The 19,124-nt window shown below is 33.9% G+C and overlaps 2 protein-coding genes across 2 annotated transcripts; both read right to left on the bottom strand.

The window, feature by feature from the left end:
* Positions 1 to 348: 348 nt before the first annotated feature.
* On the bottom strand, positions 349 to 1,136 carry LOC148623923 (epithelial sodium channel subunit gamma-2-like). The gene is made up of 3 exons (XM_088566571.1): positions 1,044 to 1,136; positions 586 to 767; positions 349 to 354 (listed from the first exon to the last, which is right to left on the bottom strand). Exons 1-3 carry the CDS (start codon positions 1,069 to 1,071, stop codon positions 349 to 351), a joined length of 216 nt encoding a protein of 71 aa, XP_088422697.1. The 5' UTR covers positions 1,072 to 1,136.
* A 558-nt stretch (positions 1,137 to 1,694) lies between these two features.
* LOC148623922 (acid-sensing ion channel 1C-like) lies at positions 1,695 to 18,057 on the bottom strand. Its single transcript, XM_088571151.1, has 3 exons — positions 17,825 to 18,057; positions 2,565 to 2,732; positions 1,695 to 2,267 (listed from the first exon to the last, which is right to left on the bottom strand). The coding sequence occupies exons 1-3, from the start codon at positions 17,974 to 17,976 to the stop codon at positions 2,102 to 2,104; spliced, it is 486 nt and encodes a 161-aa protein (XP_088427277.1). The 5' UTR covers positions 17,977 to 18,057; the 3' UTR covers positions 1,695 to 2,101.
* Positions 18,058 to 19,124: the final 1,067 nt, after the last annotated feature.

Genomic DNA, 19,124 nt, shown 5'->3' with positions numbered 1-19,124 from the left:
TGTGAATAACGTGTAACGTATTCAAGTTCTGTCTCACTACACATCCCATAAGGTTCTGGGAGATTATTCACCTAAATGGTTAAAACAAACAAATTATATTAGCCACTATAGAATAAGACTATAACGCCAACTAATATAACATATAATGATATTGCTTTGTCATTGTTTCAAAGAAAAAATAGATATAAAATGTACATATTTAAAATTTATAATGCAATACCCATTGTATGACTTTTCCTATTACGATATCTATCTCGTTACTGATTATTGTGTAATTTAAAAACTCTTGAATTTACTAAAAAGTTATATTTTAATTAATTTGACTTGTTTTATTTAAAAGATGGTCAATTATGTCTACAAAATCATACATGTTTAATAAAATCTTTAAAAATGTACCAAAAATAGGAAAACAACTTTATTCGGACGTTTAACGTGTACAATCTGATAATTCGATAACTATATATGTTAATGTATATATTTTATTTTTCTTTTTTCTTACGACGTATCATGAAGATATTCAGAAAATTTGGTAGAAATTGAAAAAAGCATTGATTTCAAATAAATGTTAATCAATTGCGCAGAAACCTCGGTAAGTTTAACTCCAACAAAAACATGAGATCCTGGTGATACAGCTTGTCCTAATGCATGAACCATTGGTACCTCTGTGCCGTCATGAAGAAGAAATTTAAGACCAGCTGCACCATGTGGACCAGGCATGTACTCATTCTGTTCTATGTTAAGTTTCAGTCGCAGTCCATTTTCAACTCCTATGAATATAATTACTAACATAACATGATTTCAAATGATTCACTGACAATCGGAAATGAAATAAAGAGACGATAAAAAATATTTTAAGTATTACATCTTATAAAAGAGCTTTCGTGATTTCCCAAATTATTTAACGAAAGACTTACAAAAATATAAGCATGGAGTGCTTTCTCTATTCGACATGAATACCAAATCACAAAGCGTCTGATTAAAAAAGGTTCAAAGGTCATGATTTTTTTTTTCAGAATAGAAGTGTGCCATTATCATTATCATACCAGACGATGATACATAGAATTCTTCCATATGTTTCTGCCAAGTAAAACATACGCCATGATCGGTTAGGGAAGTTGTAAAGTCATTTATGTCACATGTACTATCCCTCCATATACATCTTTAAAAGACAAAGTGTCTGAGTTAGCCCTGAGTTTTCATAAATTAAATTATAGTAAAATATTATAATATTAAAATATTGTTATATTAATACAACAATCTTATCCCATTATTTCTCTGGACGTGTAGTTCTAATTTCATTTCATCGGTAATCTTTTCAAATTTCATTTGTTCTCCACTTTCTGGTGCCGAGATCAGCAAACCAAATTATCGGTCGTTTGGGATCAATAAAATCGACCAATACCGATATTGAATTGGGCATATTTCAAATCATTCTCCAATTTAAAACAAATGTGTTAATTTTTTTTAATTTTAAGGTTCTATTTTGCAATATTTTGCCACCCACCAAAGAATTTTAACTAAATGAGATATATTATTGACTAAATATCCATACGAGGAATAAATGTTCTTTTGTTATTGATGGTGATTTCACCACGGTTATTGTGAAACTCGCCCTTCCATTCATTTTATATTAATGTGCTTTCTAGTTGAAACTAGAAAAAAAAGATATAACATGGGTACTTTAGATGCTTTAATATGCAATATGACAGTATATAATTCTTCGTCATCGATTAGTCATTACTATTAAACGAGAGTAGAAATTGCGCGCTCACCTTTACATTTAATTGTAAAAATGCAATATTTGTGTCAGTAAAACAAACCCTAATATGATTCATCATAATGGTAAAGAATATATGTGTAGTTTCAAGAAAACAAATTGCAAAAATAGACAAATTTTGTCATTTGATAGGAAAGTAAGACTTTTATAGGTCTTTACAGCATTCACCAAAAAGTCTATTTGCTATTGACCTTCTTGAACGATTGCATTTCACAAATTCTACAAATAAAATAACTGCACACTGTTTATACAGCAAAGACTACAATGTTTATCAATGTAAAATCTTTTTACGCGTACAGACAATGTTAGAAATATGAAAATTGTTTACTCGAAAATAAAGTCTTCTTTCCGGTGAGACGCTTTTGTATACAACTCTTCTAATGTTATATTTTTCCCTTGATATTCTACCATTGTGGAATTTAATGGTTCATTTGATGAATACATGGCCTCAATCAATCTGTAGCGGTCTTGTTCTGTCGCCAGAGTTGCCCTGAAAATAAAGAAATCTTATATCAAAGTTTACTTGTGTTAGGCTGATTAATCATTTTAATCATTAGATATTAGATTAGTTTTCAATAGTAATTTTCATTTGAGCATCAATGAATGTAATTTAAATTTTGTCGACAGTTGATAATTAATTCAGTTGCGGCATAAAGGCATGTTTGTGCAAGTATAAAAATTCATTTCAAGAACATTCTTACTTGTACTTCCTATTAATTATTGATTAATTGTTTGCGTTGTACATGTTTATTTAATTTTATGTAATCTATTTTATTGCTGTACTTACTTGAAAGCATTCTGATTGCAGATTGTGATAGCCGGGAATTTTAAAGTCTTGTTATAATTGATTCTAACATTGACAGTAACTGGTCTGCTATAGAAGTAGATAAAGCGATCCGTAATGTTATATAGCACTGCTCCCACACATGTTATTAACAGGAGAAGCCATAACAACCTAAAATAGATAAAACTACACTCTTCCTTTCATAAATTCTCATAAGGGTAGAAACTGATTCTTGTAAGTATTGATGTCTGTACTCATCAAAATTTGGGGGTGTATGAAATGATAAATATTGGAGTAAAAATTGAGTAATACTGTGTAAAAATTAGCAGCGTACACACTAAATAAAGGATAATAACGAAAATACCGATTTGATAAGTTCTTGGCAATAGTCAAAAGTAACCGTCAAAAGGGAAGGGCGATATCATGATAGAAAACAACGGGAAATAGGAAACAACTGCAATGTTTCTCACTTGATACAGGTGTTTCCGAAATGAACATTGGGTTAAACCAGACTTTGTAGGGCGCTTAACCTCCTGCTTCAATTGCAATTCATTATTTCGTTATGGTGTATCACATCAGCACCATGAAAACTGATTTATTCAACGGGTCATAGTTTTCCTTTCCTCGTTTGTCTACCCCGGACTTGACTTTTTATGAGCAACTCGGCGGGTGTTTCTAGAAAAGCAGAGGATGCTTACCCTACCGGTGCACCTGGTCCATGCTTCCAGTTTTTAGTGGAGTCCGAGTTGCTTTTGTAACTTTGTATGTATGATTTTAGTTACTTTATGTTCTTTGTTGTGTATATCTGTTTTCCATGTCTGGTCTTTGTCCCTGGATTACATTCTTTTGAATACCGCTATAACCTTGGTTCCCTTGATTACTCTTCCATTATATTGCAACACAAAGGGGCAGTGTAAAATTGCCACTGGTAAAAAATCAGTAGTCAAAACAGTACAGAAGATATGAACAATAAATAAGTGAAAATAGAAGGTACTTAATACAATTAAAAAACAAGAGCTTCAAAATAAGTCTTGAACTTCATAGGACGCTCAAAATTAAACAAGTAAAAACTACAGAAAAAAAAATGTTGACGATCTGAAAATTCATTATCTATAATCTCTTTGTCAGAAACAAAATATTTCTCAATAAGATCTTGATATCGGAAATAAAGCATTTTAGGCAGCGTATGAGACGTTATAAGTATGGTCCAAAATTTTATCTCTTAGACAGTGATGGGTCAATAATTGATCGATATTGGCCCTAAGATACTTTAACTACTACGAAATAGAAACACCACATAAAGGGGAAGCAGGTAAATATATATCTTTGAAATCTAAAACGTCTCGTTTGTCAAATAAATTGTACTGATACGACTACTTTGACGACTACTTTCGTCAATCTAAACATGACCTCAGAGAAAGCTTGTCAGTAGTCTCTGTAATTTTCAATATTGGTGGATAAATAAACGGAAGGCAGTCTCAAAGTTAAGGATTACTAGATCACAACCTGAAAATCGCTGGCATTTAGGGTGTTGTTGAAAGTATGTAAACTGTTGCAGGATGAATTGTTGTAAAAGATTGTATGACTGAAGAATTCAGGTCTGGAAAGGTATCGAATATCCTGTACAGTAAAGCATTTATCTCCATTGTAAAATAGTTGTCTAAAGCATTTAACAGTCATATTTCGATGAAAGAACTGCGTTTTAACCTTGTGTTTTAGCGATGTTAAACTTTTTTCCGAATTTCTTAGCGAGACAAACTTTTAAGGAACTGTGTACAAAACTAATTCAATTTATTTTTGACGAACACAAAGTCATTTAATAAGCATTACGAACGATAATCCTAAAGAGATTTTTCAAACTTCATTATTTTCAGTCATGTATCAGAGAACAAATTGATTCGTTCTGCGTAGAACTAAGACAAGCCAGACTGGACAAATATCAATATTTGTAATATTAGAAAATATATTTTTTCTAATATTAACAAAGAGTAATCAAGAGAACCAGGGTTAAAAAAAACTGGAAGCATGGACCAGGTGCACCGGTAGGGTAAGCGTCCTCTGCTTTTCTAGAAACACCCACAAAATCATTCTTTTAATATAAGAAACTATTTTTTTTAATATAAGAAATTGATTTGTAATATTAGAAAATGAATTTCTAATATTGAAAAATCACTTTGCAATATTGCAAAATCGGTAACATTTTTAAGTATTACAAAATGATTTTCTAATATTAGAAAATCAATTTCTCATATTAAAGAAATGTTTGTTTTTTTAATTTTAGAAATTCAATTGATTTTTTTATATTAAAAAGGGTTTTGTGATATACGATATAAAAATCATAATTTAACAAATGAATTTGAAATATTAAAAAAATCTTTTTTTTTTTCAGCATAAGAAAACTCCGATTTGTAATATTATAGAACTTGATATTACAATATCATTTTTTTAATACCAGAAAATTTTTTTTTTAATATTAGAAATTCATTTTGTAATATTAGAAGTTAGATTTTCTAATATTACAAATACCTGATTTAGTTATACTATAAAATATCACACATTTTGTGATACATAATAATAAATTGATTCTTTAATATTAGAAAATGAATTAGCATTATTAGACATATAGTTTTCTGCAAGTTAAAGTTAAGGTAAAGTCCAGAGAAACCATTGCTTGTGAAGTTAGCATTGAAGCTAATGGGAAGTGGAATTAGTTGTTTCTCAAAAAATAACCCAAACGGCATAATCTTAATCGAAGATGACAAATGCGATATTTAATGGTAAGGATGAATTTATCACCGAAGGAAAAGAAGCGATAAACAATGAATAGATGGATGGATAGAACATCGTCAATATATTATATGAGAGATTAAGGTATCTAGCTTATTTGACCTTTTTGTCTTTCACAATATTGAAAGATATATATATATATTGATCTAAAAACGGCTGCCGACAGTGATGGCGGTGGGTTGTCGTTCTCTCAAAATATTAACTTTAATGAGTCGCAGTCGCAATGTGAGAAACAGAAAATCTACAAGCAGGTCGACATCAAACGAGAAGTACGCAAAAGATTGCTACATCATACAAATGTTTATCAACGTGATTACTCTTTGATCGACGAAGTTATTAAACGTGATGACAGTCATAAATCTGTATCGGATCCTCTCCCGTCCTCGCTTGAAGTTCACGCTATCGTACAAACCTTGTTGGAAAGAGTTTCACAACTCGAGAAATCAGATACAAAAAATGCAAAAATTATTGAAACTTTACAAAAAAGAAAATAAACAATTGTCAACAAGATTGAATGAGTATTAGCTAAAATTTGAAACACTGTCTGGTGAATGCACACGCAAAATGACCCAATATGACTCAGGATTCAAATTAATACGTCAAGATATTAAACAACTTGAAAGTGTAGACCTCACAGATATGTCTCAGAAACTTACAAAATCACGCGAAGAAATTGAACGTCTTGACAAACTCCAAGCACAAAAAGCTTTTAGTGAGTTAAAAATGTCGGTCAAGCCCTGGCATGCATCTACGGTCAACCTTAAGTGTACCCCTGTAAGGGTTCATTTTAAAACGTCCTCAAAAACTGTCTCGCAAACAACGAATCGAGTTCTAAATGTAAACAACTCTAACCAGTCTAACGATTAATCCAGGACTAAATTCGTCACATGATTCTGCTGAGTTCAAGTGTCCGAACATCTCAATACGGTCAATAAACAGAGCTAAATAAATATTGTTAATAGCGCAACGGTGAATACAATACTCATCGTTATAAGTGGTAAAACCGTAGAAAAATTTGTTTGTTTGTTTGTTGGGGTTTAACGTCCGAGCAGCAATATTTCAGCTATATTTAGACGATGAACATGAAATTGATGATGAAATGATGATGAAATGAAAAATGAAAAAGGGATGGGACACAAGGACAATGGGGTCGACAAATTTTGATTGCCACTGCCACAACCCCATCATGTAACACACCAGGGGTACCCCATTCCACCACCTGGGGCACACATCCCAGTTGCTCTGTGGGTAGAGCGCCCTAGCCCCCGGCTAAGGTTCTGGGCACTATTTAGTCGCCTTTTACGACAAGCTTAGCGCTGCTGCAGGCCTATTCTTTTAACACCCGGACCTGCATGGGGCGCCTCTTGTCCTTGTATCCCATCCCTTTTTCATTTCATCATCATTTCATGTTCATTTTATCATCAATTTCATGTTCATCGTCTGAATATAGCTGAAATATTGCTGCTCGGACGTTAAACCCCAACAAACAAAACAAACATGTACAAGAGGCATTGGTCAGACGTAAAACGTTATGAAATAATTGAGGAGGGGGACATAAGTTGCACATCTAACCATTTACCCATTACATGCTCCATCACGTTACCTTCCAACCCTCATATAGATTTACAACAGTTTCTCAAACTTCCCTCGTGGCACAAGAGTACGCCTGATATAATTAAACAATTTCAAGAAAATCTAGAATCACTATTAACCGAACTAACATCAAATACTGATATTAACTGTAATATAGGCGTAGATGAACTGCAAACAAAGTGATTCCTAAATCAACTTTCAATTGTCACACGAAGCCTTACTGGAATACTGATGTAAACAAGCACACAAAGTGGAAAGAGACATGCGTAACATTTGGGTATCAGAGGGACGGCCCCGTGGTATGATCCATGAATTATATTACAATTATAAACGAGCAAACGTAACATTCAAAGCGCAGCGTATGAAAAGTATATTAACGAGACGCTTGATGACATTAACCATGCAGCAGAATGTGACATTAGACTTTTTTGGAAAATGATCAATCGCCAAAAGCCAAAACGAAGACAATGTGTACCCGAAATAATCATATCTGACGTTACGTATAAGAGCCCTGAATCTGTGACATAGGGATTTGCTCAGTATTTTGAACAATTATATACACAATCAAACGATCCATCCTTTGATGATGAAACATTCCAAAACATTTTGAATAAGTACAACAGTCTGCATAATATATGCAATAGTGGTCAAAACTTACTTCTGGGAGGCATTATAACTGAAGATGAAATAACTTTGATTGTTAATTAACTTAAAAAGAAAAAAAACGTGCGGTCCCGATAAGATACAAAACGAACATTTGTTATATGGCAGACAAATTGTAGTAAAAACACTTTCTTTGCTGTAACTCAAACACACGTTCCAACGCAGTGGAATAATGGTTTCATCGTACCGATCTACAAAGGAGGGGATAAGAATAAATCTTCTCCTGACAGTTATAGATCAGTATGTCTTCTTTCCTGTATACTGAAAGTGTTTGAGAAACTGTTATTACAGTGCCATGTTCTTTCGCCTGATATATTCCCTAACTCCCATCCAACAAGGATTTCAGAGCGGTTTAAGATGTCTGACAGCCTCTTTTATATTTCATGAAACTATATTCCACAATACTACAAAGTAATGTTTATTCTGCCCTCCTTTATAGCCGTAAAGCTTTCGATAAAGCCGTAATGTATAAATTATGTAATATGAAAGTAAGGGGCAAAGCTTGGTGTACCATTGATGATTTGTACTCAAAAACTGAAAGTGCAGTTGTAATGAATCAATGCAAATCTAGATATTTTACTGTTGATGAAGGGGTACGTCAAGGAGGTGTATTATCTGGTATGTTATATTTAGTCTTCATTAATGATTTATTAAATGAACTTGAAACATGTAATCCAAAAATGGGGGTTGACTATGTAACTTCTTGTGCACCATGTCTTGCTGACGATATTGTTTGCTTAGCAAATTCGCCGGTTAAACTCTAACATATGCTTGATATATGTTCTAATTATGCCAGTAAGTGAAGATTCCAGTTTAGTGCCATAAAATCATGCATTATGTGTTTCAGCAAAAATAGATTAAATCGAACTTTCAATGGACACTTAACAAACAATGCATTCCTATAATGGATAAATATACTTACCTGGCTATTGAGGTGTGTGACAACTTAAAATCTACAGCTAAAATCAATTCCGCCTGCAGGAAAGGGCGTAATTCGTACTTTGCAATTACAAACATTCGAACAGAAAACATCAATCCAATAGCAATAATATTTAATTTTATAAATCTGTCGTCGTGCCTACATGCTTATATGGCTGTGAATTTTGGTCTGGTTTGAAAAATCAAGACATTATTCAGCTTAATCGTCTCCAACACTTCTTTGTAAAGGACATTCAGAGATTTAAACCCCCAAACAAAGACGGATATGTGTGAAAGTATGTTAGGACTAAACCCATTAATATGCGAATTAGAAAAACGGAAACTGTACTTTATTTGGAAAACTTTGTAGAATGGAACCAAAGAGCATATCGAAACAATTTTTTTCTTGTTAGACTTTTTACCTGTTTACCAAATATCAACTCCCGACATGGTTTCGTTCCGGTCGCTTTACAGATTATATTTGTTTGTTGGGGTTTAACGTCCGAGCAGCAATATTTCAGCTATATTCAGACGATGAACATGAAATTGATGATAAAATGAACATAATATGATGATGAAATGAAAGAGGAATGGGACACAAGGACAATGGGGTCGACAAATTTTGATTGCCACTGGAAATAGGGAGAGATGGGTAGGGTCGGGTAATTTAGCCTCCTGTGGCAGAGCCCTATGGTTCCTACTCCGGGAGAATACCACAGTAGAGTTCTTGAACGTGCGAGGAACGTGGCATATTTCCCAACACGGTGCACCACTATGCTTTGGGGTCAGGTTTTCCGTATTATAGCCTGACAACCCCAGCATGTAACACGCCAGGGGTATCACATTCCACCACCTGGGGCACACATCCCAGTTGCTCTGTGGGTAGAGCGCCCTGGTCCCCGGCTAGGGTTCTGAGCACTATTTAGTCGCCTTTTACGACAAGCTTAGCGCTGCTACAGGCCTATTCTTTTAACACCCGGACCTGCGCGGGGAGCTTTACAGATTATTCAAAAATACAATTTTTGTGAATTCCTAGATGCATATCTGAACTTTTGTAATTTTCCTTGTAAATCTCAAGGGAGAAACATAGTGACAGCCGCTATTAACTCAGTCCAATATGATTTATGGCATGACCATGTGGTTTCTGATCGTGCGAGTGTAGTCATAGTGCAGATCAACGTAATACTTTCTTTGATCTGATAATCGAAAACTTTCCCCTAGGTCTATACGTTGAGTCGAGTTATTATAACCCAGGTGTCTCATATTGTGTTATGCTTGTGAAACAACCGTCTACTGAACTTGTTAAATCTGAACTGAACGACTTCCGCATATTGATTTCACGCATGTGGTTCGATCTGCTGCAGACTATACCCGTATATTAAACTCTGTATTAAGTCGATCTTGAGCTCGACCGCTACAAGCGTATCTGTCAACAATATGTAGTGCTGAAATGTATCTGATACGTAATATTACTGATGATATTGTATATTTTGTTTTTACACTTATTTACCTCATTTTGATATTTTGATATAGTGTATATTATAACTGCTCATCTTTTGTGTTCATGTACATATTGCTCAATATTCTTGTATATACTTACGCATGTTTAATCTCTATTAGAGGAAATGAATGAATGAATGAATGAATGAGTGAATGAATGAAGGAATGGTAACATTTTTAAATATTACAAAATGATTTTCTAATATAAAAAAAATCGTTACTCAATACAACAAATCCATTTTTAAATATTAGAAAATCAATTTCTCATATTAAAAAAAATGTTTTTTAATTTTAGATATTCAATTGAATTTTTTAATATTAAAAAAGGTTTTGTGATATAAGATATAAAATTTATAATTTCAAAATATGAATTTGAAATTTTATTAAAAAAATTTTCAGCATAAGAAAACTCCTATTTTGTGTTATTATAAAACTTGATATTACAAAATCATTCTTAATACCAGAAAATATTTTTTTAATATTAGAAATTCATTTTGAAATATTGAAAGTTAAATTTTCTAATATTACAATTACCTGATTTAGTTATACTATAAAAAATCACACATTTTGTAATACATAATAATAAATGGATTTTTTAATATTAGAAAATGAATTAGCATTATTAGACATATAGTCTTCTGCAAGTTAAAGTTAAGGTAAAGTCCAGAGAAACCATTGCTTGTGAAATTAGCATTGAAGCTAATGGGAAGTGGAATTAGTTGTTTCTAGCCTTTATTTCCGTTTTTCTCAACAAATAACCCAAACGGAATAGTCATGATCGAGGATGACAAATGCGACTGTTCATGGTACCTATAGCACGCAAAGGCATGATGATGAATTTATCACCGAAGGAAAAGAAGCGATAAACAATGAATAGATGGATGGATAGAACATCGTCAATGTATTATATGAGAGATTAAAGTATCTAGCTTATTTAACCTTTTTGTCTTTCACAATATATTTAAAGAATTCCGATTCAAATGAATAAAGAAACAGATAGACTATGCATACAGATTTTTTTTTAGAAAATGTGTGTACCCTCTTAAAGTGACAAATATGTTGTCAAAGAGAAATTCTAGCCTACTGATCATCTCTTGCTTGGTGTAGCAAATTTGTCTTTTTATTCTATTAAAATATGTAGAATTGTAGCCTTAAAACACATTTGATAATATTACCATTCTCTCAGTTGAATGCTTTAAAGATTATTTGTTTTAGACGGTAGTTTCAATTTATCGCGGGATAAGGTATAAAATATTGGAAGTCAAAAGTTTTAATAGAGGTTACATAATCGGAAGAGAGCTAGATCAATACGAGATTAAAGATTATCTAAAAGATCTTTATAGTTTTTTCAGACTTCTCATTTGATTAATACCACTACGCCACAAGCCCTTGGGAACAGGATTTTTTTTTAATCAGAAACAATATCATTTAATCATTTTGTTTCCATCTTTGAGTTATTATTTGTGTTCTCATACATGTCAGACATTGCTATTTAATGCTGTTTATACAATGCCCAGTTTCTCGTCTATCTCTTTCTATAACAAGGCTAGAAACTATATAAATTCTAAAATTATAACATATTTTAACCAACGGTAACTCCGCTTCGTTTTTCTCTTAGAATTTTTTTCCACTCCGTAACAAATTGCTCGTTTCTTATCGTATTTTCCTTCTTGCACAACACGTATGTCCGGTACGACAGTTCTTTATAGTCAGAATATAAACTTTAACAATTCCAATGCATAGAAAATGTTTCCGGAAGTTTCTTAGAATTCTACGCTCCCATGTTGAAAAACTTCCATCATTTTTAAAGGATACGACTGATTACTTACAGAAGATGCAGGCTCTGAATCCCCTTCCACCAAACACTACTCTGGTCACTATGGACGTCACATCTCTCTATACCAACATTCCTCACTCTGATGGTATCGAGGCTTGTAGAGACTCTCGGGAGGTCAAAGTTCCACCTACTGACTGCCTAGTCACTTTACTCACAATGGTTTTAAAAAAGTTCAATTTTACTTTTAATGGAGACTATTATTTACAAATAAATGGCACAGCTATGGGTACCAAAATGGCTCCGACTTCTGCCAATATTTTCATGGGAAAATTTGAAAAAGAACCTTTGAATCCTTTATAGAAAAACCTATGTCCTGGTATAAGTTTATTGACGGCGTGGATATGAAGTGGACACAAGACAAAGAAGAACTGAACAATTTAATCGCACGTGCCAACAATCAACATTTTTCAATTAAGTTCACTCAAGAAACATCTGCTACTAACATCTCATTTCTCGATACCTCCAGAACCTTATCGGGGGGAGAGCTCTCCACGGACCTATACTCCAAACTAACTGACACACATCAATATCTTATGCCTAAGAGCTGTCATCCATCTCACCTGACTAAGAGTATACCATTTAGTCAAGCTGTTAGGCTGAAGTGCATTTTTTCAAATGACTAATCCTTAAAAAACGTCTAGGTCAACTGAAGAACAATTTAAGAAGAAGGGATATAGATACAAGACCGGGTTCAAAAAATTGACAATATCCCAAGAAGAAGTCTGTTACAGTACAAGGCAAAGAAAAATTGAAAAAGAACCCCTTATGTTCTAACATACCACCCCTGCCTTAAAAACAGCCACAATACCATTCGTGAGCACTGGGCCTCTGTCGAGAGAAACGCAACATTATCCAATTTTTTTCCCCAACCACCAATGATTGCTTTCAGACAGTTTGCATAGTCTGCTTGTGAGGGCTGAAATATCTAAGCCCAACTTGACTCCAGGCGAGAGTCGCTCCTCTTGTAACAAAAGGTGCAAATGTTGCAACCAAATGAATCACTCGTCATCATTCACCAGCAGTCACGGGGAAACGCTACAAAATATTTTGTAACGTGCACATGAGCGACCTGACAAAAAAAGCCTTTACTCCCAGTGAGTCAACACTTCAGATGACTAATCAATCATCAATTGTACAAGTATATTATTAGCAATTATTAACCAACTTACTACAATACATATAAAAATGCCCATCCTTTATGAACCGTACATTTCGATCATTGGTCATTATGAATCGGAAATTCCTACAACCGGTCATTACGAAATCACAGCCATGCATTACGAATTTTAAAACAGAGCATCGATACGGGAACATCATGGACTAAATTAAAAATGGCCTGCATTTCTTACAAAGTGACAACTTGAATATAGAGTGACCTAATAATTCAATTAATTAGATTAGGATATTTAAAGTTGCTGAAAATGGTACTGGGACTGAGTTTATTGAATTATTAGGTATGTTTAATCTTGTACTATAAATTTAGTATTTTTTTTTTGGGGGGGGGGGATTCTTAGAAATGGCAAAATATTTAATGATTTATTTTCATAAATATTTGATTCAACGAGATATGAACTTATTTTGAATTATGGTGAATCCCGTGCAGGTCCGGGAGTTAAAAGAATAGGCCTGCAGCAGCGCTAAGCTTGTCGTAAAAGGCGACTAAATAGTGCTCAGAACCCTAGCCGGGGGCTAGGGCGCTCTGCTCACAGAGCAACTGGGATGTGTGCCCCAGGTGGTGGAATGGGGTACCCCTGGCATGCGACATGCTGGGGTTGTCAGGCTATAATACGGAAAACCTGACCCCAAAGCATAGTGGTGCACCGTGTTGGGAAAGATGCCATGTTTTTTGCATGTTAAAGAACCCTACTGTGGTATTCTCCCGGAGTAGGAACCATAGGGCTCCGCCACAGGAGGCTAAATTGCCCGACCCTACCCACCTCTCGCTTTTTCCAGTGGCAATCAAAATTTGTCGACCCCATTGTCCTTGTGTCCCATCCCTTTTTCATTTCATCATCATTTCATTTCATTTTATCATCAATTTCATGTTTATCGTCTGAATATAGCTGAAATATTGCTGCTTGGACGTTAAACCCCAACAAACAATAAATTATGGTGAACTCATATGTATTAATAATAGACACTGACTATGTCCGGAAACTAAGTTAGTTAATTAAAGTATCAATACATGGCCTTTTCAATATTGGTCCTTTAATATGCTCTTGGTATTAATAATGGCCTCGGGTGGCTGTGATGGCCCTTGGCGTTGCCCCAGGCCATTACAGCCATCCTTGGCCATTATTAATACCTCGGGCATATTACAGAGCCGACATGGAAAAGGCCATACATAAATACTATAGTTATGGTCTTATTTCTATTCATATAATAGGAACAAACCATTCAATTTTGTATGACAATTGTGAAGGCTAAATGGCAAGTAGAAGGTGAACATAATTCAAGATTTTTCTGCAATTAGGAAAGAAGTACACTAGTAAGATAATTGCAAAGTTAGCTACTGACAACAACCTTATCATTCAAGATCCCAAATATATTTTGAACAAAAACTCTTTTGGAAACAAGTATAAAAAGAGCTCAAACACAGGAATGGCAGATATGCATGAAAATATGTTTTTAACAGCTATTCCATTCATTAATAAACCTGACGTGGATGAAATTGATTCATGTGAAGGGAAAATGACATTGAGTTGAATGTTTGACAGCTTAAAAAAACAGGAAAATTTTCTTCAAGTCGTCAGGATTAGATGGTTTTACTGTGTAGTAAGTTTTCAGTTAGTCAAAGACAAGGCATAATAAATAGTTTATCTAAGAAAGGAAAGGAAAGGTATTTCATTAAAAACTGGCTACTGACTTAAATAAAAAATGACAAGAAACTTAGTTAATATTTTTATTATTATGTATTTCAAAACATTTTAGAAAATCACACCAAAAATTCAACAAAACAAATGGAATACTTTACTTGTGCAGGAGATATTAGATTGTCTTTGAGTATTCCATTTCAGATCACGTTAGTACTTTAGCAACAAACTATTGGTTGTATAAGTGTTGGATTAAAGAATTCCAAATGTATAGTAGTTTCTTTAATGAAACTAAAGAGAGTACTTCCACTTATTTTGTGAATGCAGACTTAGTAATAACGTCTGGCTTAGTGTAAAGGCCTGTTACAAAAATGTGGTTATGAAATCCACCAAATTAAACATAAATACAATTATTTTGGATTAGAAATATTACTGATCCAAATCGCATTGTTGATACAAACCTTTCTTTTCATGGAATATTAAATATATAAATGTAGATGTACTGGTAATATTCCTTGTGCGAAAACTATTATTGTTAAAGATAGTTGCCCTTGCAAACTGCTTATGGTGTCAATCAAAAATTTTAAAAAATACTTTAATATTTCGCATGGAAACCTTTTTTTGTGGGGGGGCGTTATAGTTTGTAATATACATTGTGAATTGCAGTAAATATGTGTCTGTCCATTTCATGCTTTGTAAAGTCCTAAGACTTCTCACTTTCAACGTGGCCATTAAGGATTTCATGCTTGTTGACTGTTTGTATGTGGACCTGAGTTATACCTTATTCTTTTATTTTGGGCTTGAATGATTATGGATCGAATGAGTGTTATCGAATATGGTTCAGATCACCAGTGAACACATATTTGGTCTCTCTACAAAGAACGATAATTTTGATCTCCCTCCCATGCATTGGATTCAAAACTCCACAAAATTAATACGAACAACGCTTAATAGCTGGATCAGTATAATGCACTACCAGGCCTCTGTAAAAATACGTGGTACTTATAAGAGATTCTCCATACTTCCTAAAACAATTCCACAAGAATCCATACAAACAACGTTTTATAGCTGGATCTGCAAAATGTACCACCAAACCTCTTTCAAAACTTTTAACTTCTATACTCACAACTGTCAAAGAGGTTCTGCAGTCCTACCACAACACTTGTTACTCCCGTAATGGTATTAATTTAATGTGGAACCTGAAAAAGATCTTTTGGAGACATTTAGTTCAAGATTATTATCTTAATATAATAGCATTAAAACCTATGATTTTTCAACACTGTATACTTATATTCCCCATACTTAGTTAAAATCCCCACTTAAAAACATTATACATCGTTGTTTTTCCAAAAAATGATGGTACACCTAGATACAAATATATAGTTCTTGGAAGAGATTCCTCATACTTTGTAAGAAATAATGCCAAATCATCTTTCAAATATACAGAGGAAGATGTTTACAAAATTCTGGAATTTTTAATCGACAACATATTTGTCCAGTGTGGTAAACGTGTTTTCCAAAAAACGGTCGGCATTCCAATGGGAACAAATTGTGCTCCTTTACTTGCTGACCTATTCCTTCACTCTTATGAGGCTGACTTTATAGCTGATCTGATGAGAAATTTCCTAAATTTCCTAATTTCGGGGATTTGATACATCGCATCTACCCAAAAGAACTTGAGATAAAGGATACTACAGACACTGAAGTCAGCCTCATATCTTGACCTACACTTAGAAATCGATGGTAAAGGAAAACTATTGATCAAACTTTACGACAAACGTGATGACTTTTCATTCAGAATTGTCAACTTTCCTTTCATCTGTGGCAACATCCCTTCAGCACCTGCGTATGGAGTGTTCATATTACAACTCATACGTTATGCCAGAGCTTGCCGAAACTATGCAGACGTTTGGTATCGCGCTAGAACTCTAAGGAGGCTTCTGGAACAGGGTTATGTTGCTACAAGATTGAAGTCATCACTACAGAAGTTTTATGGTCGTCATCATGAACTCGTGGATCGTTATGGTGTATCCATCTGCACCATGAAAACTGATTTAATCAACGGGTCATAGTTCTCCTTTCCTCGTTTGTCTACCCCGGACTTGACTTTTTATGAGCAACTCGGTGGGTGTTTCTAGAAAAGCAAAGGACGCTTACCCTACCGGTGCACCTGGTCCATGCTCCCAGTTTTTAGTGGAGTCCGAGTTGCTCATTTGCTTTTGTTACTTTGTATGTATGATTTTAGTTACTTTATGTTCTTTGTTGTGTATGTCTGTTTTTTATGTCTGGTCTTTGTCCCTGGATTACATTCTTTTGATTACCGCTATAACCTTGGTTCTCTTGATTACTCTTTCAACAAATAGTCGGCATTCCAGTGGGTGGTGCAAATTGTACTCCGCTATTCGCTGACCTATTGCTTCTTTCTTATGAGGATGACATAATAGCTGATTTTATAGGAAACAAGATACTATAAGATATAGGACACAACATACGCTATGAGATTGTCTTCATATCTTCACCTACTGTAGATCGATAGAAAAGGGAAAAGCTCATGACAAAATTGTACGACAAACGTCCTTTTCTTCTTTCATCTGTGCAACATCCCTTCAGCACATACGCATGTAGTTTTAATGTCACAATTAATATGTTATGGCAAAGTTTTCAGAAACTACGCATATTTTTGTACCATGCTAGACTTCTTACAATTATGTTTCTGGAACAGGTTTATGTTGCCACAGGATTAATAATTACTACAAAAGTTGATGGTCGTCATCCTGAACTCGTTGGTCATTTTGGTGTATCAACCTGCACCTTGAGAACAGATTTGTTCACCGTGTCAAAGTTTTCATATTTAGTATACCTGGACTTGACATTTTATAAGCAACTCGGTTGTGCATCTTTACGAGAACGTTTACCCTTCCGGCGCACCTTTCCTGTTTTCCCAGTTTGAGCAAAATCTGGGTTGCTTATTTACTTTTGTTCTTTTTTATACCATGTTCTTTGTTATGTGTGTCCATTTTCTCTGTCTAGTCGTTATCATTTTGATAACCGTTCGAATTATGGTTCCCTTGATTTCCCTTTCATGGTGACAAATGTAAAATATTCAGCACCCCTTTTCTTAGTGTTTTTTATAAACATAAACATGTATTTACCTTCGAAATTTTGATGTAGTTGCTTTTGTTAAGTAACGACAGCCATGAATTGTTGTTCGATCAACAAACTCCATAAAAGCAATCTTTATCCTTTCTGATTGTTTATCTTTGTGTTTCTCGTCATTTATATGCTTTGTTTTCAATGAATCCATTCGAAAGGTATTTCCACTAGATTTCCGTTCCTTAATGTTTTCCAGTTTAGAGAATGTATCACTTAACTGGCGATGTAAGGATCTGTTTGACGCCATTTTCCTTACACAACTTATATTGTTTACATTATTGTTATTGGGAAGACTTTTGGGAAATGATATTAAACACAATTCGATATTCTGATCAATTCATTTGCAAGCATCATCAATAATGAACGATTTTATATCAATGATAAATATCCTTCATAAGGGCTCTAATTTATGTGGTAAAAGTTTTAACTAGCTCTAAGTTTATCCAAACAAAATATCAAATATCTTTGTCATACCAGTAGAATAGTGCTCTTGGATACATGAAGATCGACGTCTGGTAATCACTAATTATTCTATTTCGTTCGTGATTTATACTCTTTAAGTTAAGGTATACAAAAAAGATACTTTAAAAATGATAATGATCTAGGAAATATTTATACTAGAGCTACGCATGGACGAAAGATTATTTGCTGAAACGATACTAATCTTAACGTAACAATTTAAACAGTTCTAAAGAGAAAATCCTTCCAGTCTGGTATGCAAGCTATCTTTATTTGAAAAGTTTTCAGAATGACACTGATAATTACTTATGTATATTCATTTTAGCTTCATTTACAATACATCCACATTAACACAGTTACTGTCATATTCATAATTAATCACTGGATCGATGCCACTGCTGGTGGACCTAAGCTCCCCGAGGATATTCACCAACGCAATATTCAAACTTGTAAGACCCCGAATTATATCAGATTTTATTCATCATATTTATCAAAATTTGCAGTACTGAATTTCTTTTACAAATTGGAACACTGAGATTTCGTTCATTGTATTTCACATGGGAGAATCTCTCGGTGGTGGATTTTGCTTCCTATTTCGATAGTTTTGTATTAGAGTACTTCTTATATACAATGAATTTTTGTATTTCGACATTCTAATGCTGTTGAAGAGAGCTCCAGCTTGAAACTCGTGTACAGCAAATTGAAATGTAGGATATATATATATCATTGGTATTTTTTGCAATTTATAACCATTTTTTGAATTCCATTTACTCGCTTTGGCACTTCTCTTACTTTTTAATACTGTATTATAAATCTTACAAATGACTCAAGGTTTTTTTT

This window comes from Perna viridis, chromosome 2 (genome assembly GCF_037379345.1).
Source record: "Perna viridis isolate PV_CMFRI_1.1 ecotype Kerala chromosome 2, ASM3737934v1, whole genome shotgun sequence".
In the NCBI taxonomy this organism is placed as follows: Eukaryota; Metazoa; Mollusca; class Bivalvia; order Mytilida; family Mytilidae; genus Perna; species Perna viridis.
The sequence above is the reverse complement of the archived record's forward strand: the minus strand, read 5'-3'. Positions and strand labels throughout refer to the sequence as shown.

Coding starts and splice junctions, on each gene's coding strand:
- LOC148623923 (XM_088566571.1), bottom strand. CDS start 1,071: ATGGAAGAATTCTATGTATCATCGTCTG. Junction 768..1,043: donor ATTCTATGTATCATCGTCTG/GTATGATAATGA, acceptor TTATATTCATAG/GAGTTGAAAATGGACTGCGA.
- LOC148623922 (XM_088571151.1), bottom strand. CDS start 17,976: ATGGATTCATTGAAAACAAAGCATATAAATGACGAGAAACACAAAGAT. Junction 2,733..17,824: donor ACTACATCAAAATTTCGAAG/GTAAATACATGT, acceptor TATCTATTTTAG/GTTGTTATGGCTTCTCCTGT. Junction 2,268..2,564: donor TGCAATCAGAATGCTTTCAA/GTAAGTACAGCA, acceptor CTTTATTTTCAG/GGCAACTCTGGCGACAGAAC.